Raw genomic sequence first — 27430 nt, 5'->3', positions numbered from 1 at the left:
TCAGAAATGGCTTGCTGGCTTTATAAATATTTATCAGTCTGTGCTTTTAGTTTTAATAAACCACAGTGCTGTTGTGTCACTTAAAATACCTCAGATTGGCTGATTATTGATACAACTTCCCAAACCTTTAGAGCAGTTCTACTAATTTAAGCCTCCTGCTTCTGTGTAAACTGACAGCCTTCACTTCTCCTGACTTTAACCTTCACTCTCCTCTACTTAGGAAAATAGTATGCATATAGAATGGCAAAACTGCATGTGAAATCATGGTGCAGGAGATGTATTTTCAGTACTTTGTTCTGTCCACTGAGCTGTTTTGGTTGATGAATGTTTTCTGTAAAGTGCATACACACCACTGTACCTCCACATACCTTCCTTATTTATGGGTGTATGAGATCCATGGTTTATATGGTGTGATATGAAGGATGACTCGTGAAAGACCAGGCCCATTGTCAGAATGAGCTGGAGGACTGTGGGAGTTTCTCCCAGCTCGGCAGCTGAACTCTACCACAACCAGTTTCTCATTCTCCCTCCTCAAAGGAAAAGGGGGAGAAAACATGATGGACATTGCTCAAGGACTGAGATAATGACAGGGAGATCACTCACCAATTATTGTCATGGGCAAAAACTCAGCATAGGGAGATTAATAGAATTTATTGCTATTACTAACAGACTACAACAATGAGAAGCTAAAAGCAAACTAAAACCACCTTCTTCCTTCCACCCTCCCCATCCACTGTCTTCCACTTGAGCAGTGCAGGGGGACAGGGAATGAGGGCTGTGTTCAGTCCCTGATGCTTCATCTCTGCCACTCTTCCACACGATCCCTCCCTGCCCCTGCTCCCCATGGGGTCCCTCCCATGGGATGCTGTCCTTTCCAAACTGAGTCTGTAGGTGCTGCCCACAGCAGCAGCTTCTTCAAGAACTGCTCCCACACAGCTCTGTACCGCAGGGTCCATCCCCCAGGAGCAAACTGCTCCAGCACGAGTCCCCCACGGGTGGGCAGCAGCTCCCCCCAGACTCCCTGCTCCTGCGGGGGCTCCTCTCCACGGGCTGCAGCTCCAGCCCAGGGCCTGCTCCTGCGGGGGCTCTGCATGGGCCGCAGCCTCCTCCAGGCCACATCCACCTGCTCCACCGGGGGCTCCTCCACCCATGAGGGGGGCTGCAGCGTGGAGATCTGCTCCATGTGGGACCCATGGGCTGCAGGGGGACAGCCTGCTCCACCAGGGGCCTCTCCCTGCACAGGCCGCAGGGGAACTGCTGCTGCCTGCCTGGAGCACGTCCTGCCCTCCTGCTGCACTCACCTTGGGGGCTGCAGGGTTGTTTTGCTCATTTACTCACTCCTCTCTCCCAGCTGCTGTTGTGCAGCATTTTTAGTTTTTTTTTTTTTTTCCCCATTTTTAAATACACTCTGAGAGAGGCCCAACCAGCTTATTGGCTTAGTGCTGGGCAGCAGTGGGTCCCTTTTGGAGCCATCATTCCCTTATTTAACATGGGGAAGCTTCTGGGCTCTTCTCACAGAGGCCACCCCTCCAGCCCCTCACTACCAAAACCTTGCCACGTATTAGCCGTACAAGGACATCTGTAACCAGGAGAAAGTCGTAAGCTCTCTGAACATGCTTTCCATATAGCAGTAATGTCAACAACACTGAGGTGGAGGAGGAATCATGTAGACCTCTAATGGTCATTTCTAACCTTCAGAAATGAAGGTGTTCCTAGTGTTTTGAAAAAAGCAGTATCTAATGTCATGTATGGTAGGATTGTCATGTGTCTTTCAGATCAGTGCAGAAGTGAAAGTATCTAGTGTGCTCAGAGATTGGAGGACAGCTTGGTCCTGTCTTCATTAGAAGTGCTACAATGCTAAAGAGTACGCTGTAATGTTCTGTGATGGTATTTTAATGTGGTAAAGTAGGTTTAAAATAAAGCAGGGTTTTACAACAGTAGCCAACTAAATTGAGATGGTGGGCATCACAGTGAACAAGGTGAGGGAAGGGGTGCAGAACAGATAATTTTTGTAAGCTAACTATTTGACAAATTCACTGTAATCTGATACAGGACAGTCCATTCAAGATGAAGTTACACAAGGATGTAGCTATACTACTGAATTTTCACTAGAAAGTATACTATGAATTGTTACTAATTTGATTGTGCTTACATCTGTTGTGTCTGATTACTAGCGCGCTCTGTTGTCTCCCCCATTTTTAGCTTCTGTAAGTGTCTTTTCCCAGCTATATGGCTTTCTGTCTTGCCTCACCCCAATTAATACAGAAAACTTTGTACCTTTGAAATCCAGAACAACTTTGGGTTGTTTGTGCATACAATACCCACTTGGCAACAACAGAGAATTCTTTTTTTGGCCCAGATAAATAAATTGTTGTCAGGTTTGAAACTGAACACTTGCCTTTTAGATTGACTGTAGCATGTAGAACCTTTGCTTACTCAGACTAGTTAACCCATGCAAAGTAAAAACATCATGCGAATAAATGGAAATGCTGCCTATCCTGTGCTTATTATGACCTGGAGATCAGCAAGGAAATTTCCAAACTCTGCAAACTTCCCTAGGTGTAGACTTGAGCCTATAGTGACATTTCAGCTTCTCATTGTACGTTCAGTGATTATTGAAGAAAAAAAGAGTTTGAGAGATTATTACACTTCCTTTGTAAATTTGATAAGAATTCATCTCTTTTTAGTGCACCAGTAATTATAAAATCAATCACATTATATACTTTTGTTATTTCTCCAGCTTTTATATTCATAAGACAAAGCAACACTAAAAAGTTAACACAACAAAAAATTAATCAGTGCAAGCCATTATTCCCATGACATTTCCTGGAAATGAGGCAGAGAAAGAAAAAAAAAAAAAAAAAAAACAACTCACAAATCTTAGAAGACTGGGAGGAAAGATCACCCACAAGCTTTACTACTATATCAGGTGCTTCTTGTTATTCTGCCCTTTTCCCTTCCTCCTTATGGCCAATATTTTTGAAAATATCAACCTGATATTAGCTTAGTTACGTACACTGCTCTGTCCTGCACTAAGCTATTCGTAAATGTCCTGTGTGTATATGTTTGGATGCAGAATTTGGGGAATTGAAACTTCCACACTGAAGAATGCCAAAAGGGGAAGGCATGCCTCAAAATATCAAATCAGTAAAAATATTTCATGGTTGTTGGCCACAATTTTAGATTCTTGGCACTGGCAGTTGTAAAGGATGGGTCCAGGCAGCTGCTTATACCCACCTTTGCCTTTTCCCTTTCTTTGTAGACGCAAGTATCAGAAGACACTGTAGTTGTATTGAGGCACCATTGACTTGAGCCACATTGGCAGTCCCCTGGCTGTATTTTGGCTCTCTTCTTAAGCACAAGAACACTCTGAGCATTTGGAACAACTGTTTGACCCCTCCCAGAGGCATTTTGGTCCACTGGCAGGCTGTTGCTGGGACACTAGAATGGTGAAGCCACCTGTAAAGCTGCCACAGGATGGTGTGTGAACGCTGGCTGTCACTTTTTTCTCTGTCAAAGTCTCCTTTAGAGAGGAACCGAAGTCTGGAAGAGAATTTCAAGATCCCAGTCTACATGCACTGCCTTGAGGCTATTGATTCAGGTGGCAGCAAGTAGTACAGGAGACCAGCAGGAGGCTTACCTAACCAACAGCTGAAGAAAATGCACTTGTAAGGAATCACTCAGGGAAAAGGATTTGTACTTCTTTAGGAGGCAGGGTTTTAAAATTATATCTTCATAGGATGCCATATGCTGAAAGCATTACAGATGTCTGCCTATCCTCTCTTAGGTTTTCCATACAGAATATATGTTTCTTTCCTTTCCACGTTGTTCCTTCAGCTTAATCTCCATGTGATGTAATTTTGCATTGCTTTCACTCCCAGAAGAGGCAGCCTGCCCTACGTCTTCTGTCTCTGCCAGAGGATTGTATTCAAAGCTTATTTTGTCTGTGGTTTTCCCCGAATCAATACCCCCTGACTTCTGATTAAAAACCTGTGCTTCTTCCCAGAATCTGTGCATTTCAGAAATGACCTCTAATGTGGCTTTTACCAACCCACCTTTGAAGAAACAGATGGTGTGCTCTTAGGGCTCAGTAGAGTCTGTGTACAGCTGAACCCATCTGGCGGCACTGGAGAATGCTGTCCTGTATTGGCTACTCAGTACAGTCAGCAAGCAGATTTTCTGTGGGTATCATCCTCAAATATTTCCCTTATTTCTTTGTTTTCTTTATGTTACCAGTGTTTTCAGACTCTACAGAGTCAATGCAGCAAGATGCAAATGATGTTCAAAATAAATTTCCTTCCCAGTGATGCACAGGAAGGAAGCATGCCCTGATGAAAAAATCAGTGTTGCAGTAGGGCCCACAGTGACATAATAAATAGTAATAATAATAACAACAACAATAATAATAATTATAGCATAGTGGGATGTAATTTCATTAATTTTTTTTTCAGAATTCAGAATTTGAAGCAACACCTTAGCATGCTTCATGCTGCTCCCTACTGGACTACAACTGATTAACTTAAATATTTATTAACAGCTGGTGATTCCCTTTAGCCTGTAGCCACTAGGCTGAGATATAAGATGTGTATTCTGCCTGTGCTAATACCTACACAGGAGGAAGGTGCTCCGTTTTGTGTTTTTCAGTACTATGGCAGTCCTGACAATAAAAAAGTGTGTTTTTCAGTAAAGACAATCAGGTTATAATAGCCTAACATGCTGCAATAAAGATAAGGGTTGCACACCTGTGTTGTTTGGATGAGAAAGTCCTGATTTTGCTGAGCGGAACCTAGTATCTTCTCCATTGATTATTATTATTTTTTTTATGTTCAGGGTAAAAATGTATCCTGATTATTGTCTGAAAGTCAATGTGACGACTGTGACAGCTAGAATATCACAGAATCACAGAATTTTCTAGGTTGGAAGAGACCTCAAGGTCATCGAGTCCAACCTCTGACCTAACGCTAACAGTCCCCACTAAACCATATCCCTAAGCTCTACATCTAAACGTCTTTTAAAGACTTCCAGGGATGGTGACTCCACCACTTCCCTGGGCAGCCTGTTCCAGTGCCTCACAACCCTTTCAGTGAAGAAGTTCTTCCTAACATCTAACCTAAAACTCCCCTGGCGCAACTTAAGCCCATTCCCCCTCGTCCTGTCACCAGGCACGTGGGAGAACAGGCCAACCCCCACCTCGCTACAGCCTCCTTTGAGGTACCTGTAGAGAGCGATAAGGTCGCCCCTGAGCCTCCTCTTCTCCAGGCTGAACAAGCCCAGCTCCCTCAGCCGCTCCTCGTAGGACTTGTTCTCCAGGCCCCTCACCAGCTTCGTCGCCCTTCTCTGCACCCGCTCAAGCACCTCGATGTCCTTCTTGTAGCGAGGGGCCCAAAACTGAACACAGTACTCGAGGTGCGGCCTCACCAGAGCTGAGTACAGGGGGATGATCACCTCCCTAGCCCTGCTGGCCACACTGTTCCTGATACAAGCCAGGATGCCGTTGGCCTTCTTGGCCACCTGAGCACACTGCTGGCTCATATTCAGCCGACTATCCACCATCACTCCCAGGTCCTTCTCTGCCTGGCAGCTTTCCAACCATTCCTCTCCCAGCCTGTAGCTCTGCTTGGGGTTATTGCGCCCCAGGTGCAGGACCCGGCACTTGGCCTTGTTAAACTTCTTGCAGTATCAAGCAAGTTTTGTTGCAAGTATCAAATGTCCTTATGTGCTGATGCTAGCTAATGCCCCATACAAATTCATCATTTCCACAAAATATTTTAGCTGGACTTCTCTGTGTGTAACAATCTGTTATGAAAGAGCTCATCCCAAGGGATGCTAGACCTAGAGGAAAAAACTGTTTCCAACTCTTTCTTGCTGTGTGGGTAAAGAAATTGGAATTTGTGTCTAGCCTGTAATTTCATCAGTTAATTCTGGGCTTCCACACATATTTTTGTTGCCCCTTTTCAAATCCTTGTGGGAACAGTACAGTATGGTTTTAGTCTCCTCCTTCCCAACAGTGCTTAAGAGAGCCCTCTTTATCCCTCTTCCTTTGAATCTGATGGAAAATTTTCTCAGGTATTCACTTGTCACACTGCCCTGATGCTGACAACTGTATAAGGCTAAATATTTATAAAGAAGAGCTTTCTCTTGACTAGTTATCTCCTAAAACATTAACTGTTGTTTTTTTGTTTTTTATTTTCCACAGGTTGGTCAGCACTACAGGGAACAACCGTGTACAAGGGGAAGGGATGTATTACGAGTTTGTCTTTAAATTTGCAATTTATTTATTTATTTATTTATTTATTGTCAATGGATGTTTAGTGACCTACGTAGAAAGAAAACTATCCCCTGCTTATGGGGAGAGCTCTCATTTACTTCCATGAACTTGAACTTCTGTACATTTCTTACGTAGTTTCTGAAAAAGTGCCAAAGAAAAGAAAACATTGCAAATGGAACTTCATACTTTTATAATTTGAGAAATGATCAATATTTACATAAGAGCATAGTGTTGGTTGAGGTTTTGCACTGGAGAGGAATACCATATGAAAATGAATATTTTTGGTGTACTTCTAGAGCATCAGTTTTGACTACATCTGTTTAAACCCTAAGTCAGAAGAGTATAATGTTCCAAAACAGATTTTTTCCCCCAAACTTCAGTTTTAATCCACGAACGTGAAGTTCTGTGGGCTATTTTTATGACAGCAGAACTTTTGTTGGCATTTGATGAAATTTTCCAGCTTTTCTTATTGTCAATGGCAATTTTGGAGGCAACTTTTCAAAGAGGCTTTCCAAATATGGGGGAAAGTTATATGCTATTTCATCTTTTTCATTTTTGAATGGTTGACTCTGTCATATGTGTTCAGTTGTGTAATCTGGTTTTACTTAGCTGCTGAGAGGGGTGGAGGGTCTGACTATACCATGCTCTCACTGAGCCTTTAAATATTGCAAGCATGCCATCGATGAAGCCTGGTTTCTTTTGTGTCAGAGTTGAGACTCTCTGTACATTCTCTGTTGTCTAACGATAGTGGTGAAGTTGTAATTTCTTCAGCAGGAGTTTAGTTATGTACGCTGGCCAGTTATTATCATTCAATTTGTACAGATAGTGTTCTAGAAAACTTGTTTGAGATTGACTGATAGTTTCATAGGTCTCTGGAGATGGATAGACAGTTTGAATCAGCCTCATTTTCTTAAGAAATGACATGAATAAATATCACTTAGTCTAAATCTAAACATCTTTTTCCTTTGTTATTATTCCATCAAATGTCCTTTGAGTATTCTGTGAATTCACCAGTTATTCAGAATTGCTGTTTCAAGCAAAAATGAAGCAAAAATGTTTATTTTGATCCTTTTAGATCAGGCTAATTCCATAAGAGAATATTACTATACTGTTAAGATTAAGGATTTTTAAAGGATGAGTAAATTATTCTGGGAAGCATCAGGGTTTTCACATAATATACCCCAAATCTTTGAAGTTTTCCTGTTTTGGTCAGAGACCAGGATCTTCTGACAGTATTACTACAGTCTAGAACCCAGCTCATATTTGTTCCAAAAATGCCTTTGAAGGACAAAGCTCATGTGATGATGGTGTGTGTTTCCTCCAGTTCCTGTTTCAGCTTCAAAATGCATTTTTAAGAATGCTTTCTTGCAATCTTGGAATAATTCCTTCAATTACAATGACTCATATCAGTAACACTGCTCATAAACAGTCCTTGACTAATACTATTTTACCCTCACTGAGATAAGCGGTGGTTTAATTACTGTGTCTTGAGTTCTGGTTTACCACAATTGTAGATGAAATATTTTTAGTGTTCACCTCAAATTGTAGTGGCTTGTTTTTTAAAACAGATGCAAACAGACTGTAAGTAGTTGAGCTCTATCCTTGAGTTTGCACGTTACAGTGGGACAGAATGTTTAAACAGAATTTCAGACCTTACTGAAAAACCTCAAGAGCACAGTTCCCGTTCAGATCTGCCGTTGTCACTGCAGCCTTGGGATGTTCACGAAATTGCATGCCTAGCATGTGATATGGCAGGGGAGGTTATAATGATGGTGTTCTGGTTTAAGACTGGCAGGTAGCCAAGTACCACCATGCTACTCTCTCACTCCTCTCCTCAGCAGAACAGGGGGACAAAATACAATGAAAAATATATCATGAATGAAGGTAAGGACAGGAAGATCTCTCATCAATTACCATCATGCTTAAAAAAAGACTTGGCTTGTAGAAGATTAATTTGTTGCCCATTAACAACAGTGTAAAGTAGTGAGAACTAAAAGTAAGCTAAAAATATACCCCCAGACCCTCCCCATCCACCCTCTTCTATGTCTTCCCCTTGAGCAGTGCAGGGGGACAGGGAATGTGGAATGGGGGCTGTGTTTACTTCATCTCTGCCGCTCCCTCACGGTCCCTCCCTGCCCCTGCTCCCTGTGGGGTCCCTCCCACGGGATGCTGTCCTTCCTGAACTGAGCCTGGGGGGCTGCCCACAGGCAGCAGCTCTTCAAGAACTGCTCCCACACAGCTCTGTACCACGAGGTCCATCCCCCAGGAGCAAACTGCTCCAGCACGAGTCCCCCACGGGTGGGCGGCAGCTCCCCCCAGACCCCCTGCTCCTGCGGGGGCTCCTCTCCACGGGCTGCAGCTCCAGCCCAGGGCCTGCTCCTGCGGGGGCTCTGCATGGGCCGCAGCCTCCTCCAGGCCACATCCACCTGCTTCACCGGGGGCTCCTCCACCCATAGGGGGGCTGCAGCGTGGAGATCTGCTCCATGTGGGACCCATGGGCTGCAGGGGGACAGCCTGCTCCACCAGGGGCCTCTCCCTGCACAGGCCGCAGGGAAACTGCTGCTGCCTGCCTGGAGCACGTCCTGCCCTCCTGCTGCACTCACCTTGGGGGCTGCAGGGTTGTTTTGCTCATTTACTCACTCCTCTCTCCCAGCTGCTGTTGTGCAGCATTTTTTTTTTCCCTTTCTTAAATACGCTCTCACAAGACGCATGACCAGCACCACTCACTGTCTCAGCTCTGGCCAGCAGCAGGTCCTTTTTGGAGCTGATTGGAGCCGTCTCTTATTTAACATGGGGAAGCTTCTGGACTCTTCACAGTGGCCAGCCCTACAGTCTTTGCTCCCTCACAGTAGTTGTGAAGATTTCCTTCTTCACTAGCAGACAAAAAGTTCTGAGTTTTTACTAGAGTGCTCCCCTCAGCATCCAATGTGTGGCCATCCAAGTGCTATATCATCTTAGGAAGGGGATGGCAAAATAAATCTGCTTCTGACAGCTTCAGTATCTGTTTGTCCCATTTTGAATTATTGATATTGTTGTTAAATCTTACTGATGTAATACAGAAATAGGCCTTAGGAAGGTCAAGTAAAGTAAATCACTGAGATTCTGCTAGTGAAATTTCAACCAATGATGGTAGAGCCAAAGTTGAGTGTGAGGCAGTAAAATGGGAAGGAAAGGAAATGACTGGCAGAAACAAGGCAGTATGGGTGCTGAGATGTCAAGCTAACCCATTCAGTGATGTTTATTGTGCCTGCTTAACAATTTGAGGAATGTGAATTTACTAAGAGGAATAGGAAAATATCTATCTGCAAAAGGGTAGTTTGGGGACTAATACTTCCTTCAGTCAGAGCCTGAGGCATGAGGGTATTTGGGTGTTGCAGTTGTGAATATGGCTGAAATGTTCAGTCCCTCTACAGCAGGAGAGCAGACCAAATTCGTCTGCAGATACCTGCAACTGAAGACATTACTACGTGGCATGTGGAATGCAACAGTGCATGCAGGGAATGCAGATGGAAGACATATGCCCCTTTAAACATGATAATAATTTGCCTAAGAAATTTATTTTCATAAACAATCTTTACAAGTTTCCTCTTGTTCTTTATCATGTCTTTTTCTTATTACCACTATTCACAGACATTTTTAGTGCTGCTTCTCTTTTTAACCTTGGGTTAGTTCTAACAGATGTTTTTGAAGTGCTTTGTTTGTGTTCCACTGAGCGAGTGCAGGAAATTTCAGGCAATTCTTTTTTTCCTTCTTACAAGAACAGCCATGAATGAAAAGTGCTTCCTACAATTTATCATTTCATCAGCTGCACAATTTTCTTTTTACAATTTTGACTGTAAACTTAGCATTGTTTTATTTCTACTTGCTAATCTATTTTGTGCTTCAGTGTACCAGCTATCAATTTCAAATGTTTCCTCTTCCCCAAGAGGTCATTTTCTGGTCATGCTGTCCAGATTTGGTCAATTGCACTTTTGATCCATCAGGTTTTTGTGTATGTGTTTCATGGAATCTTGATTTTTTCCCATAACATTTGCAACTGGTAATTAGTATCAGCTGGAGCCACCATTCTGACTCTTCTTTTGGATTGAGAAAAGGAGAAGTTAGTTATTGCAATTAAAACAAGGAGGTGCCATTCCACCAAGCAAAAGTGCATTCCTAGGTTAGACTTCTTTGGATACTTGAATAGTCTGTCTGGGTTTATCTCCAAATTCAACATGGAAGTCTCAGGGAAATGAACATAGGTCAGATTTTTTTTCCATCTACCTTACATTAACTGTCCGTGCTGCAGGGGCCAGATTGCGGTTTGTGGACAAGTCCAGTTCTCGTGCATGTTAGCAAACATAAAGGTTTGAATGGCTATTAGTATACCTGGATCTGTTAGCCAGGTTGGTAATTGCAGTAGACAGGAGGTAGTGCAAAGTCCAAACTACCAGTGTATCAATAAAGGGGAGAAAATGTGGACAACTATTCAGAATCATCTGTGTTCAATCAAATGCAACCCTTATCTGAGCTATTTTTTTTTGTTATAAGTGATGGCTTGGCACTCTCCAGCTTTCATGCTGTACTTGCCTCTTTTTGCCATTTCTCACAGAAGACTATGATTTTCTTGCTAGTGCCCAGATTGTTAAAAAATCTTGGCATGGCCAGTATCTTGTTCAACACCTTCAACATGTACAAATAAAAGCTGGGAGATGGCCTTGGTTTTCCAGCCTTTAACAAAAGACAAGGGAATATTTACTGCTGACTTTGGGAACGCATCCCTTCAAAATAAAGACAAACAGGGGTGGAAAGAAAAAGAATGTTTTGTGAAAGTATAGACTGGTCTAATTGCAACCACCAAGAGGGAATGATTTTGCAGTTTAATGCAAACTTTCTGGCAAAAGAAAAAGCAACAGCTTTCTTTTAACATATATTAGTTAATATTTTACTGGGAGGAGGGAAGATAAATTATATAATGACAAAAGGTGTATTAAGTACCTAAGCTTACAAATGCATGTGCTGGTATTACCAGAGAAGCGTGATGAACTCCTGAACCTACAGGCTACAAAAAGTGCGTAGCAGACTTTTAATGCAGCTATAATTAAGATTTTAGTAGTAATTTAGCTATTTTTTTTTCTGATTTTATACCAGTGAATCAGCTGTGTAAATAACGTCAATTAATTAGTTGTGTAGTATGTGCAATAAATCTTGTGCTAAATAGAAATCTGAGGCAGAGAAGTCAGGACCCACATCTTAAATGTGTCTAGAGGCCTCAGTGCCTGCATAACCAAAATCTACCATGGAGAGGTATAAGCATTTAATTAGAAAGGAAATGGCTGAAGTTTTTAACCAGAAATCTTAGTATTCTTCATTTATGCCAATTTAAAATAAAACCATATTTGAAACTTTTTATCAATGTTACCTCTGATCACAGCAAAAATTAAAGCTAATAGCTGTGTAAAATGTGTAGTTCATGAAAAAAATGTTATATAAATCCATATTTAAATATCACATCATAGAATCATAGGGTATCCTGAGTTGGAAGGGAACCACAAGCGACATTTAGTCCAACTCCTGGCTCCACACAGGACCACCCCAAATTCAAACCCTATGTCTGAGAGTATTGTCCAAATGATTCTTGAACTCTGACAGGCTTGCTGCCTTGACCACTGCCCTGGGGAGCCTGTCCCAGTGCCTGACCACCCTCTGGGTGCAGAACCTTTCCCTAACCCCCAGCCTGACCCTCCCCTGTCCCAGCTCCATGCTGTGCCCTCAGGTCCTGTCGCTGTCCCCAGAGAGCAGAGCTCAGCACCTGCCCCTCGTGAGGGAGCTGCAGGCCGCTATGAGGTCTCCCCTCGGCCTACTCTGCTCTGGGCTGAGCAGACCAAGGAACTTCATCTGCTCTTCATACACCTACTCTAGACCCTTCACCATCTTTGTAGCCCTCCTCTGGACACTCACTCATGGTTTTATGTCTTTATTGTGTTGTGGCACCCAAAGTTACACATAGTATTCGAGCTGAGGCTGCACCAGTGCAGAACAGAGCGGGACAATCAGTTCCCCCAGCTGGCTGGCAATGCCACAGCTGATGCACCCCAGGCCAGGGTTGGCTCTTTTGGCTGCCAGGACACACTGTTGACTCATATTCAACTTGCTGTCAAACAGAACCCCTAGATCCATTTCTATGGGGCTGCTCTCCAGCCTCTCACCACCCAGTCCATATGTATAGCCAGGGTTGCTCCATTCCAGGTGCAGAATCTGACACTCACTCATATTCCTGCCTCAACTTCACACCTTATGTGCACTCAGATCTGCACTTGCTTAACTGCCCTGTGGGTTCCTAAAAGTTGTTCTGGAATGTAAGTGATTTTAGGAGCTGGAAAGAGTGAAATAATTACAGACTTTCTCCTGTAGATATTTTAATGATAACAGATGGGGGACAATTAAGGTTACAATGAAATATTTTGATATTAAGCTGTTGAACTCTCCCCAGTTTTTGCAATGAGCATTAAGTAAAAAGCCAGTGTGGAGCTCTGACATTCAGATCTGCACAAAGCATTCTGCTAGCATCACTTGGAAGAGTGACCTTGTTCAAGGACCCAGAAATGTGATAATTGTGGTTTCAAAGAAAAAGATTCAGTCTGTATAAGACAAAGGGGAATGCGTCACTGGATGTATCAACACTAAAGTGACAGTGTGTGTTCAGTTGCCTGAAATAGCAATTTATACGGTTCATTTCAGGTACTTGTTTTTAAAGAAGCGAATTGAAAATTGTTAGCCATTGTTCCCTAGGCTTTTGTCTGACATGTTATAACTGAGGTCATTTTTATAAAAATCACCAGTGATTTGGAAAGGCTGGGTTCTGGGAGACCTTATTTGCTGTCTTTGGATTTCATTTTCAAAAAGTTCAGGGATCCTACAGTATTTCCCAAAGCTGTTACAAGCTAGGGTCTCAAAAAGCAGTCCATCAGAGGCAAGCTTACTTTGGCAAACATCCATTTTAAGATCATTTTAAGATGGCTAGTTGTGAAAAAAAGAATATAGCAGCCTTTCTTTCCCACATCTGAAGTTTACCCCCATTCATGTCTTAATTTATTCAATGGAAAGACTTATCTCACCTCATCTTAGTTCTCTGAAACTATAATACCTGCCTAAGCTTATCTTTAAGCCCATTTCTGTCATTTGTGGAGGAAGGCACATCTAAAAGAAGTAGACACTTTCTTAAGATAATATATGACAGGCAACTTTTGAAGGTGATTCATCATAGCTATGCCTCTCTCTCATGGCGACTTCCATGAGAACCTATGTGCCTCATTTCTATAAAAGGTTAATGCTAGTTGAGGTGATTGACTAATGAAAAAAGACTCATGATCAGTACATGTAATGGCCTCATAACCAAGAATCTGACATTGCAATTTTATCTACATTCAATAGTGAGAGGCTTTTTACTGCTTAAATTTTATGACTTTCAGTTCCCAAAGGTCAGAACCTAAGAATGGACTGGGTGTTTGCACGTCAGAAGAGACTACACTGTTTAGAAGTTTTCAGCAGCAGGAGGTAGAGACAAGGACAATTCAAAGGACTCAGTGCTGAGTTTCTGCAGTTCTACCCAGAAGTCACAGAATGGACGGAATTGCTTAGGCTGTAAGTCTAATTTGGCTTCCTCTGGTGAGCCAAAATTCATTAATATTTTGGTCATAGAACTTATGTCCCTGTACAGGCATGAAGGAATTGATGCCTCTGAGGTGAAAATACAAACTTTGTATGATTAGCCAACTATAGGTTGGCTAATCACCCTATAGTTGGCTAATATAGTTGGCTAATAAGGCACAAGCTTATTTGACTTCAGGTGAGCTGAAACAAGCCAATTACCACGCTGCTGATTCCACCAAATATGACATTGTTACATTATCACACTTCTAAATGTTACAAAATTAATTGCTTTATTTATTTATGTATTTATTTGGCATTCAAAGGAAGAATAATAATCTAGGACATAAGAGGAAGGTAAAACAATTAAATGGGAAATTGCTTGTAATTTCTCTTGATAAGAAATGCCAGTGTAGTAATGCTGTGTGTTTCAGTGATTGTTCCTTGAAAACATATGTTTTTTCTTCCTCTGGAAGTTTAAACTTGAATTTTTCTGTACATAAGCAGTAGCAAAAGATAACTGGCCAGTCTAATACAAATCCACTGGGCCATGGGCTGCCAGTTAATACTGCATTTCCTGTTGTCTTTTGAGGGTTCCTGCTGGAGCTGGCTTTCTAGGTTGTGTCTATTCCTGCATAGTTCACACATGCTATATATGTAGAGCCCTACACTCAGATGTGGCAGACTGTGGAATGAATCATATCTGCTGACTATTGTGAGAATACATGGTGATTGATTTCCTGTGCGTGCTGTACCTGTCTCACCAACCTGCTACTTGAATAGAGCAACAAAGGGTCTGCAATACACATCACGGAGGCTTTTGTCAACCCAGTTGACTGAGGCTACTGCATGTGTTCGTTATGAAGTGTAACCACATAGAGTCTGCTTTTGCTATTTTTGGGCAGTTTTAAATGGGTTGGAAGAGACTTTAAAAATCACCTATTTTCAACCCTGCCCCTCCCATGGGCAGGGATGCCACTAGATCAGGTTGCCCGAGACCCCATCCAGCCTGACCTTGAACACCTCCAGAGATGGGGCATCCACAGCTTCTCTGGGCAACCTGTGCCAGTGCCTTACCACGCTCCAAGTGAAGAATTTCCTGCTAACATCTGGTCTAAATCTGCCCTCTTTTAGTTTAAAACCATTCCCCCCTTGTCCTGTCATTATCTGACCGAGCAAAAAGTTGCCCCATTTAAGTACTGAAAAGCTGCAATGAGGTCTCACCGGAGCCTTCTCTTTTTCAGGCTGAGCATCCCCAGCTCTCTGAGCCTGTCTTCAGAGGAGAGGTGCTTCAGCCCTCTGATCATCTGTGTGTCCTTCCTCTGGCCTCATTTGAACAACCCCACATCCTTCTTGTGCTTCCAGACCTGGATGTAGCACTCCAAGTGGGGCCTTACAAGGGCAGAGCAGAGGGGAACAATCACCTCCCTCCACCTGCCCTCCAATCCTCTGTTGATCCAGTCTATGTGCATTTTCTTTACAGTTTCTTTACACTGTAGCTGGATACAATCCAGAGGCGTCTGACAGACCTTCTATGTGCTCACTGCTTAGCTGGTCTGCATATGCTCTCTAACTCTGATATATCCACAGAATATTAGATTTATTAAGTTTGAACATTATAGTTAGATAACAGATGTGCACCTATTTCTATGCAGCAATTCTTGAATAGAAATATAGTTCACTATATATTCACAGTGAACATCTGTTTCTCATCTTATTCATGATTTTCCTACTGTTCATTAAGGTAGTTTGTCAGAGAAGGGAAAGGAACATGTACCATAGATCAGAAGGCACAGTTTTGTCTCTCAGTTAAGCAGACTTTGTCTTTCCAGCTTGTAGTAGCAGCCCTTGGGCTTTTTCTGTATATAAACTGAAGCTGGTATTCATGCAATCGGATCTAGTCAGTAATACTCCTGATTACTATTTTGTTAATTTCTAAAGCTTGCGGGTGATTTTATTTACTTATTTTGATATTTTATTTTTTTAAAAAAAGCGATTTGAGCTGGGTATCAAAAGGATGTTATCACAAATGAGTTGTCTTTGAAATCATTCTCTTGGGTTTTCATTACATAAGGGTAATTTGACTAACAATAAACACAGACTGATAGCAGAAGGTGCCTCTTATTCAGACTTCCAGTCAGAGAGACAAGGATTTGCTGAAGTTGAAAGTGCTCCATGCTAGTGTCTAATTTAAATGGTGTTCTCTCTGTCCACAGGAAACTAACAAAGGGTCTTACTGTAACTGGGATCGATTTCAAGTAACAGTTTTTGCTGGTGCACCTCTGTGATGAACAGGGCTGTAAATAGTCTCCCATACTAAAGTTAGTGCTGATAATATTTTGGGGGAAAATGTGTGTTTCTAAGATCAATTATGGCAAGATTATTACTGTGTAGTAGCTTGCATTCTTATTCTTATCAATTGCAAGACTTACAATTACAAGCATGCCCAGTTCCACTGAAACCTGGTGACAGTTAGTCCCCTGGTCACAGTAGTGGGGCAAGGCGCGGCAGTCTGTGCAGTCAGGGTGCACTCAGGCAGGGCAGAGCTTTCCACCCCGCTCACATAAACAACTCGTCTACCAGCCACCTACCTATAGGTGAACCACCATGGTCATCACTAGGCAGAGAGCTCTTTTTAGAAAGTCCGTGGTCACGCAGGCTGAGTGCCCACTCAGAAATGTGGCAGTTCAGGTCTCTGTATGCATGGAGTGCCTGAGCCTGTTGCTGCCATCTGAGGGTGGCAGAGGCACCGTGTGTGTGAGGTGCGAGCAGGTGGATGGCCTGGTCAGCCTGGTGGCAAAGCTCAAGGAGTAGGTGGAGAGGCTGAAGGCCATCAGGGAGTGTGAGCGGGAGATAGACCTGTGCAGCAACTCCCTGCAAGGCTTGAAGGAAAGGCACCGGTGTGAGACACCCCAAACAGTGCATATGAATCATGTACATCTTCAAAAGGAAGTAAGAATGACACATCTTTGCAGAAGGCAGCCAGTAACTCATTTAAGATAGCTGTGTCATTATTAGTGAGGGTGGGAAGAGTTTTGATGTTGCTCAAATCTTCTACTTATTTTTTTTTTGAACATTCTTGTATTTTGCAGAAGGATACAAGTTTTTTTTGTTTGTTTGTTTGTTTTGTTTTGACTCTGGTGTGGGCCACATCTGCCTTCTGCTCCTTCTTCTCCTCAGATAAGAGACCAGAAACTCTGAATAATTTCTTCCAACCTCTATTTGTAGCAAGCTTTTGAGCTCAAAACCCAGGGAAACAATCCACTCATGAGGATTTTCTCATCTGGGATATTAGTCCTTTCTTCCACTGAGCTACTGCTTAAGGATAATTCCCTCAGTCTCTCAGATGTGCTCTAGGATCTCCATTCTGATCAAGTGTTCAAAGGGACTAAGCAGAAATCATTTCAGCCCAGGGTTCTCCTGTCTCTGCTGGTGGCTTGGTGGCTATGGGTTGGTTTTGGTAAAAAATTCCACTGCAGGCGTTCTTCAAGAAACTTGTGTCAGATTTACTAGTGGCTTGTGAATAGCTTTTGGTCTCCAAGCGTTATTGACTATTGATGAAAAAACATTGTCTCGAACAAGTACTTAACCTGCTCTAACAAAAATTGCTGTGTTCAATACCTTGCTCTCTTTTCCTAGCAATAATAAAAATCTCAGCTTTCTACAAACCTAGCATGACCTGCCTTGGTTGAAACAAGATATTAATAAGAGTCAGCTATCCATATCAAACTGTTCAGCAATTAATGTTAAGAGTAAAACAAAGGTAAATATTCCATCCTTGGTAATCTGTAATTATACTAGATTTTTTTTTTTTCTTTCTATGTGCATTCAACATTCTTTTTTCTCAGCAGGCTCAATGGTATAAGCGTGATTCTTGGAAGAAGAGATTGAGTCGTAGTGTTGAAAATGTGCAATGAATCACAGTCTAAAGGCTTTGAAAATAGATGTGGAGACTAGCCATGCAGTTTTGTAGACTTCACACTGGTTGAAGAAACTTGCCCCCAAGTATTCAGACAGTCCATGTGCTTTGCATGTTAATTGGAGTTGACTAGTATCCAGTCTGTGGTGGTGTTCATCTTCTCTAGAGTGATATGTAATGCTATTAAAAAAAAAAAAAAAATCAACAGCATAAGCACAAGCCCTCTAGCTAAGTAGATAAATATTTGTACAAAGATATTGTCTTATATATAACAGAAAGGAGAATGCTTGGAGCAGTTATTCAGAAATTTTGTTTCAAGAGTACTCTAAAAACAGCTTTACTTTTTGCTGTTTCTCGGTGGGGATTTGGAGTGGTTTGGGGTCTTTGAGCTGTGTAATTTTCATGGACTAAGTTCAATTGCTATTTCTATTAATTTGCTTTCTGTCTCCCAGAGTCTTAAGCAGGATAGCAAATATTTTAGAGAAACATTAAAAAGAGTGAGAACAGGGCTGAGTTTATTGGCATTATTTGAAGATGCTCTCAGAGCTTGTTACAGTGAATAGATATAGATATTTCCCCTGGAAGGGCAGTGTGGGAGGCAATATTATGGAAACGGCCTAGCCCCTTTTCCAAAATTTTACACCTACCTGAGTTCTCTGTTGGATCAGAGGAAGTTAAAAATGCTTAGCATTGCACAGGGCAGGGATTTGCTTTGGGCTCTTTAGGGATTTTTCCAAGGACTAAAATGTCAAATAACTGTACAGAGAAAAACAGTTCTTGAACTTTTTCCATAGTATTTGGCACACATCACAGACAATTTCAGGACTGGAGGAACAGCTTCCCATGGAAATCTCATTAAGAAAGGCATTAGCTGTATCTTACCATAATTGTACAACCAGATTTAGAGCTAATATTGTATGGCTAACACTTCTCTGTAGGTGCTTTTCTGATGACCACGATCTGAGAAACACTTGTGATGTGTGCCATGATCTTAGGACAGAGATTAGAGATGAGATATGGCTAGATGGCTAATACCAGCTAGAGATGGCTAAAACCCTCTATGTGGCCTGGGGTCTCCTTGTTCACAGTAATTGGCAGCTTCTTCTACAACTAGCACCCTGGGCTTCAATGGAACCAAGTCCAGTAGATCTGTGGAAATTTTTAGTTCTGCTACTGAAAGGATAAAAGAAAAAACAACAACAACAAAAAAGGAAAATATAGGTTTTGATCACTCTGAAATGAACCTTTAAAAGCAGAAGAAAACATGCTTTGGCTGAAAAAGCATTTTGTTCATGCAAAATAGCATGCTTCATTTTCAGACGGTTACAGTAAAAGTGAAGTAAATAATGATTTGGATTCATTGAACTGATTATGATAATTGTATCAGTATGTTTCTTTTAGTCAGTAGCCCGACAGAAGACTCATTTTCCTATGAAGTGGTACATGTAACTTACTTGCTACTGTAACTAGTGTATGAGGCAAATAGAGGAAGTCAGAATCTTACAGAATCATAGAATATCCCAAGTTGGAAGGGACCCACAAGGATCATTGAGCCCACTTCCCGGCACCACACAGCTCAACCCAAAAATTCAGACCATGTGACTAAGTGCACAGTCCAAATGCTTCTTAAACTCCCACAGGCTTGGTGCAGTGACTACTTCTCTGGGGAGCCTGTTCCAGTGTGTGACCACCCTTTCAGTGAAGAACCTCTTCCTGATGTCTAGCCTGAACCTCTCCTGCCTCAGCTTGACACCATTCTCGTGGGTCCTATCACTCTTGCCCTCTGCTTCCATTGCCTTAGTACAAGATGAGGACCCTGGAGAACAAGTCCTACGAGGAGTGGCTGAGGGAGCTGGGCTTGTTCAGCCTGGAGAAGAGGAGGCTCAGGGGCGACCTTATTGCTCTTTACAGATACCTTAAAGGAGGCTGTAGCGAGGTGGGGGTTGGTCTATTCTCCCACATGCCTGGTGACAGGACGAGGGGGAATGGGCTTAAGTTGCGCCAGGGGAGTTTTAGGCTGGATGTTAGGAAGAACTTCTTTACCGAAAGGGTTGTTAGACATTGGAACAGGCTGCCCAGGGAAGTGGTGGAGTCACCATCCCTGGAAGTCTTTAAAAGACGTTTAGATGTAGAGCTTAGGGATATGGTTTAGTGGGGACTGTTAGCGTTAGGTCAGAGGTTGGACTCGATGACCTTGAGGTCTCTTCCAACCTAGAAATTCTGTGATCAATTCTGTGATCAAGATCCTGAAAATAAAATGTGTGAAAAGTTTGTTGTAATGTTTTTATTTCAGTTAAAATCGTTTGCTGAATTTGATTGAATTCCAGAATCCAGGCACCCCAAAACTGCATTTTCCAGATAATAAATTTGACTGGATGCCCTTCAATGTGACACACTGACCTTACCTTTATGATTGCAGTTAGGACTATCTCAATGAAACTGAGATACATGGAACGAATTAAGGACAAACTATCACTGGGCTTTTATTTAGTAAGGATAACTGGCAGCAGCTGCTGTGACTCAATGAGTCAGAAATAGTTATAGATAATGGATGGTAAGGCAAAGACAATGTAATTTTTTTTCACATGAGAGTGGCTGATCTTGTGACAAGGTTTTATTATAACAACTGTACTTCTGTTTTGCTAAATGATTGATGCACACAGTACTCTGCATAATCTTCTTTGGTGATGAATGTTGGTGCCATGAAGCAGCAGTTACTCACTGTGCTATTACTGAACATGAATTTTGATTGACTTGTGGCATAGAGCTGCTGGGTACTTAAATCAATGAAATAAAAGTCAAGAAGAGGCAAAGATAATGTTCCTCCTGCAATATTAACTCCTTTGTCTTATGTACAAACAGTTTCTGGTAAGAAGTTAAGGGGTTACATCTCTAAATTCCTTACACATGGGAAGAAGGAAGGAAAAGGCATGTGAACCACTGCTTGCTGTTTGGGTGTGAAAGCTGTGATGGTTTTCTTTGGTTTGGTTTGGTTTTTGGTTTTGATTTTTTGTGTGTGCATGTATGTTTGTTTGTTTGTTTGCTTGCTTTTTCTTTTTCTCTTCCTCCTTTCCTGTATTGGCAACAAAAGCTGGGAACGTCTAAGGAGGGATCAGTGGTTTTGGCTCTAGGAAGGAGGAACCTAGTTTCCCCATGTGCTGCTGCCTGAAGAAGCTATTGACCTAAAAGGTAGAGGATTATCTTTCCCAGCTCGGCTCATCCAACAAAAATCATTGCCATTCATACCTGGTGGTGCAGTTACGCAGAAGTATGAGAGCATGAAGGCATGTTTCCTCTTCCATGGGGCTGGAGTTGCTCTGTGGATTCCCTCAGCTGAGTTCCAGGATTGGAGGAAATGTGCTGGTATGGTTGAGTGCTCTCTAATGGCTTACAGGGGTGGGAAGAATTGTGTTCAGTATGTCTGTACATCCCTGACCTTTCCATCCCCATTCTCACATCAGGAATGAAACACAGAATGATACTTCTGCTTTCTTGGCTACAAACAAGCAGATGAGTTAATCTGCCCAGAGATGAGGGGTCCACCTCTTGTTTGAGATTCTTTGTATGTCTAAATATATAGTTGTGTGTCAGTGGTACCACTGCCAGTAGGAGTGGTGTTTATGTGACCTAGCCAGTGAAACATTGATGTTTTTATTATTTTTGTTCTCTGCAGCCTCAATGTTAAGGAGGACAGGGGGAGAAGAAGGAAACCCAGCTGGAAGGAGATGTTGGTACAGTGCACATGGGCAGTCTGGATACTTCTCAGCTCTTCTTTTCTTCTTTTCATCTGAAAGCCAGCTCAGTGGAGATTGATTTCTCCTGAAATCATTGATGCCATGGCAGCATTGTAATAGCAAGGGAATACAGATATTCACTTCATGTTAAGAACTTCTGGCTAGTGTAGGAGGTTGGGTTCCAAATGTGGTTAATAAGGTGAGAGTAAGGAATCAATTTAGGGCACATAAATTGGTCTTGAGCTGTGCATTACTGTGTGGAAAAGCTTATCTTACTCCACGGACTATAGAAAAAGCTGAAGAAAACTAGTCTGAAAAATTAAAGCCAGATTTTAGAGGACACAGCTACTCTTCTATGTTTCTGCATCATGAGCAGGACAAATTGCAACTTGTGACTTCTGCTACGCAATTAAAAAAACAATGTTTATTTAACTGCTGTCTTATGAGGATGAAGACACTGACCAAAATGTTTTAACATGATAAATCTTTATCCCATGGTCTTTTTAAAGGATTTTTTTTTTTCTAATTTTAATAATATACCTTCTTGATTTTTTTTTAAATATTGAGATTCACTCTTTTACATTTTCTTCTCTCTCTTCTTTTTTTTTTTTTTTTTTCTTTTTTCCCCCTTTTTCTAATTTGGCACACAGTAGGAGTGAAGGAGAAGAGACAAAAGAAAATTGTGCAACTATATTCATTGTCTTTGATACAGGAGAAAAAACACATTTTAAAAGGGAATCTGCACAAATTTTTGTTTTCAGAAAGTCTCTTTTAATTATCTAGTAATTATTTAATAGAGAAATTTCCATGAATTTTATCTAATACAGATAGGATAGTCTAAGGGTGACTTTGTGGTCTAATGAAAATTATGATACTTCCTTAACCTTGTATAGTGTTTCTGCGGTAGTATTTCTAAATACACTCAAATACACCTTTGCATATGTGTAAAGCAGTCATCATAAATAGCTGACATTTACCAACAGATACTGCTCAAGATGTTACTTGGAATGTTACTTTATTATACCTGGAATGAAATAACCCTCTCTTAGCTTCTCTGCTAAATTCCAAATTATTTCTGTTTTAACTTATTTCAGCATGAGTAGGGGACTTCGATATTTCAGTGACTTATTTGAGTCTAAATATAATGTGATGTTTGTCTGTCATCATTGTTCCTGATTTGTGAAAAGTATTTTTTTGTTGATTTCTTCTATATGAATAAAAACCTCTGTAGACTTCCAGAAGTTTTCATATGCCTATCATGTATACTAGGTCGCTTGCTGGATCCAGTTTTGAACTGATGCTCATTCTCAAACCTGTTTCTCTTTGTGTCAATCAGTTTTTATTTTCCTCTTACAGGTTGCGGTCTTTGGTAAAGCAGTTAGAGAGAGGGGAAGCTTCAGTTGTAGACCTAAAGAAGAATTTGGAATATGCTGCAACTGTGCTTGAGTCAGTATACATTGATGAAACTAGGTGAGTTAACCACAGATATCAGCATTCATCTTATATCTAGTACCAGTAACACAAAATTGTAATTTACACATCAGTTGGAAAAGTTGTTGTTGCCAAGATTTCTTACTCACAGACAATATGTTTTTAATCATTAAAATACTGAATTTCACAGAGAGCAGATCTTCAATCCTTGGTCTAAAAGCTTCTTTACATTTCCCAGGGCAGAAAGAAGATCAAAAGCAATCATAAGTTTAACATATAATTGGTTACTACTTTTTCTGAAAGTTTCTAAGGAAAGTTCTAAATTGGTACCCCTCTATTCCTTTTGAATAGTGTTAAATCTTTTCATTTGTATCAAGACTTCTAAATTATTACCTTTTTTTTACTTTTTTTTTTTTTTTTTACTCCACGTCATGATAGTTAGACTGGTAAGACACTGCAGAGGAGTTCCCCTTCTTTTTACGTGCTGTTTCCCTAGTGCTAAATGTACTTCTAGAGTCACCTTAGGTGATCAGAATAGGAAAGGAGAGGACTGGGAAGTTAGACATGACTGTCAGTGATATCTGAAGGGCTGAAAGGTCAGGAGTATTGGTGAGAGGAAAATGAGAAGTGAGTGCATGATTATGTCATTGTGCTTCAGAAGGTTGATACTTCTTGTTTGTCAGCATGGCAGTAAGTTTCACAATCTGGCATTTAACTATACAAGCGAATAAACAATCTGTTAAAGACTTGTAGAAATATGTTTCATCAGTGCTTACAAACTGAAGGCATTTAACAACTGCTTTTAGTAGAATATATGTACATTTCTTTTTGGTGAATGATGATGTAATGCTCTCCAAGGCAGTCTACTTACCCATCATTTTCCTCCCCCTTCTAGGCGACTACTGGACACAGAAGATGAGCTCAGCGACATCCAGTCTGACTCTGTGCCCTCAGAGGTCCGGGACTGGTTGGCTTCTACCTTCACACGACAAATGGGGATGATGCTCAAAAGGACCGAGGAAAAGCCCCGGTTCAGAAGTATTGTCCATGCAGTACAAGCAGGAATATTTGTGGAAAGGTAAAGGAGCATGTAATTACTTTGTTCTAGTAGCTGTCCAGGTACTGCGGATTGCAGTAGTAATACCTGTAGTATTAAATAAAGAATACTTTAATAAATTTCTAATGATGTTTCTACACAGATCTGATTATCACCTGGAAACCTGGTGCTGCTGAAGCAGCACATTCTGATCAATTCTTAGCATACATGTAATACAGGTGTAATAGCACTGTTGAAATAATTTTGACAGAATATACACCTCTGCATAGCCCTAGGTCAGGAGTCAAAGTTTTTAAAATTCAGTCAACCCAGACCAGGCCCTTCCTTGCCTGTTTGCCTCTGCTGTCTGGTTATTTCCTAGGAAGAACTTCTAAGAAACAAAAGAAAATTCTGTATCATAGTATTAGTGGCCTGAATTGCATAGTACATGTGTTGACCAAGACTGATATGAAATATTTGGAGCTTAGAGGGGATTTAAAAAAATCCATTGAGACCTCTTAGCCTTTTCGGTCATGATTTGCATCAGAACATACTGCTAAAATTGATATAGTCATTTAAATTTGGACTCATTTCCACACTTACCTTTTCTTACTGAGTAACCACTCTTCCCTGACATTCTTCCTTCTAGCAAGGAAGCCTGGTGCATGTGAAACAGCCAGGAGACTTCAGACAGCAGGTCCCAGGTCTCTACAGCAAAATTCAAGTCAGGAGTGAATACGCTAGGAGAGTCTTCCAGGACACTGCAGAGCACCCTTTCACTGTTTATCAGGATTGCACTGAGTGCCTAGCAGTTTTCTGTGTAGGAGGGTGAGCGTATCAGACAACGGACCACAGGCCATATACAGATACACAGAGCTTCCTCCTACATATTTAAGTAGTTACTTAAAGTGCAAGAAATTACTGTAGATGTGTTAAGAGTGGCAGCAATTGTGATAAGTCTAACAGGACAGCATCAGTTGTCATTTCTCCCTGGAAAAGATTTCTCCCAGGTTTGACAGGCTATTTGTGAATTAACCCTCACTCTCAGTGAGAGACCTGCTCAACAAAGAAATAAATGAACTGCAGAGATCTGGCTGCAGGAGGCTGTTTTCCAGTTGATCTGAGTCACTGTGGCCTTAAAGAGGAAATATTCAGATGTGATATGGCACCAGAGGAAGGTTTTGCTCTCCTGAGCTAAGGGAGAGGGACTCTGCCTGAGTCATCACTTAAGAGAAAACTACTGTGTCCTGGCAGAAGGAGAAGACAGCTTTCCATCACCTCTTTTTAGTCCTGCATTGCTTAAGTGCAACAAAGGGTGAGCTGTGGAAAAGCATTTTAGCCATGTCAAAGTCTATTAAAATGTGTGGCCTGAAAACAAGTTTAAAATCTAGTACATACTTGGGTGCTTTGCTTAGTATGGTTGCAGATATTGATTGTTGGCTTATTCTCTCTCATATGTACACAGAGAACACCTAAAAGATTTTATACCAATCTTAATAAATAAATAAACAAATAAATAAATAGACAAAAGTAGCAGCTGGACCAAACTAGAGATGATTTATTGCAGACAACAAATGACTGGCAAAGGACTACAAAAGGTGAAAAGGCAGTGTGGTTATCTGCAGTGGAAAATGAGGAATATCTTGTGTATTTGAGAGTAGCCTTTCCCTCTGATGAAGATCTGCTGTTGACAGATTCTGATGTCCTGTCAGGTGATCAAGGTATGAGATACTGGGAAGTGTATCATCTCAAGTTAGTCTATACAATAAGAATGGTTAAGAGAGTTTGTGTACAAGTTAGAAAGAAGAAGAAAATAGAAAACAAATTGCAGTTAGGGTTTGCTGGGCTAAGCAAGGTCTCCTGTAATGGTGTGTTGCCTTATTGGTTTATTTTGTTTGTTTTTGTTTAATTTTATTTGTGTGTTGATTTATCTATTTCATCTTGGCAGAATGTACAGACGGACATCGAATATGGTTGGTTTGAGCTACCCACCAGCTGTAATTGGAGTGCTAAAGGTAATCCTAATAAAAAAGTGCAGGGCATGGGCATGTCTGTATAAACCATCAGGGCAACAGTGATATTTGACTTGGGAGTCTTTGCACTTGCCTTTTTCTCCTCTGTAATGTTGAGTTTATTTTATCTACATTAATAATTTACTGGCCTAAGAGAATATTCTTTCAATAAAAGAAACAACAGTGTTCAAGGCTTTGGCCATTTTCAAGTTGTGAAGGTTACAGCTCTATTCTAGTTTCCAGTGACTAAACTGATGACTTCGTAACATGCTAAAATCAATCACAACCTTGCACAGTGAAGAAAGAAAACATGGGTGAAGAGAAATGGAGAAAAAAAAAGTATCAATTGCTGTGAGAGGAGGGATTTTCTCGTATTTCTTAGCTTTAGGTCTTCAAGGCAACAGTCATCTTAGGAATAATAGTCTTTTGTGAGTTTTGAAATTTCAGAGAAAGACAGAGAGGTCACAAGAAGTCTGACAAAAATAAAATTCAATTCATTGGGCAATTGCAAGGTTTTTGATTCAGGCAAGAATTATCAAGACCACAAATACAAGTTAGCCCCCAGCTATCTACACAGCAGCTTTGCAGAGGTCTGGTAATGAGGCAGATCACAAGTTCTGTGTGATTCAACCACGCCATACACAGATGAAAAAAGGTAACACAAAGGGGAATATATAGGGGCGTTACGTGTAAAGCTTGTGAAACAGTCCTGCTCTACTCTACACAGGAAAGACCTACAGTTAGGGTACCGAATCCATTTATTTTTGGACAGTACAGCTGATCAAAAGATAATGGAGCAATCACAAAGGTCCACTGAGTGCAACGAGAATGATGACCTTCATGTACAAAATTGTAGCATTTATTCACACCTTTTTCCAACTGCAGATTTACAAGTGTTAGCTTCACTCCTGCAAATGGGATCTAAAGTCTTGTTTTAGAACTACACCTCATAGCCAGATTATGGGGGAACACATCTATAGTGGTACCTCTTTTCCTGAGTAACAAGACGGTCCAAGACCTGGCAGCTACTCTCAGCTGACATAAACGTCACTTAAGCTCTCTCCCCTTTCTCTGTTTTTAAGTTATTAAGGATGATAAACAGAACTGATTAAGCTAGAGTGAACTGATTAAGCTAGAGTAAGTTAAGACACATCAATAACAACAAAAGCATTGACTAATTTTGCTCAGGGTGAAATAATGCCTGCTTGGCTACTGTGCACTCTAGGATGTATATATTTTTTTAAACTATTTTGAGAACATGTCTCTGCCTGGATGGCTTTGGGGTAGGTAACAGACATGGTTGAAATAAGAATTACTTGTTTTTGAGAAGTGTTCTGTCTTTGAAATAATACTTAATCTTAAATTTCTCAGTCCCATTTCTTTAATGGGAAATGGTATATT

The 27430-nt window shown here is 41.2% G+C and overlaps 1 protein-coding gene across 2 annotated transcripts in view; it reads left to right on the top strand.

Annotated features, from left to right (window-relative positions):
* The window catches only part of PDE1C (phosphodiesterase 1C), a gene marked incomplete at both ends in the record, with an annotated part of 314013 nt that overhangs the window by 206257 nt on the left and 80326 nt on the right, over positions 1-27430 (top strand). For both annotated transcript variants that reach the window (XM_084282675.1, XM_084282676.1), the window contains 3 exons: positions 22907-23020; positions 23877-24059; positions 25966-26032. In XM_084282675.1, the coding sequence (XP_084138801.1) occupies positions 22907-23020; positions 23877-24059; positions 25966-26032 (364 nt within the window). The remainder of the gene's footprint in view (positions 1-22906; positions 23021-23876; positions 24060-25965; positions 26033-27430) is intronic.

This window comes from Netta rufina, assembly GCF_964035555.1.
Source record: "Netta rufina genome assembly, chromosome: 2".
NCBI lineage: Eukaryota > Metazoa > Chordata > Aves > Anseriformes > Anatidae > Netta > Netta rufina.
The sequence above is the reverse complement of the archived record's forward strand: the minus strand, read 5'-3'. Positions and strand labels throughout refer to the sequence as shown.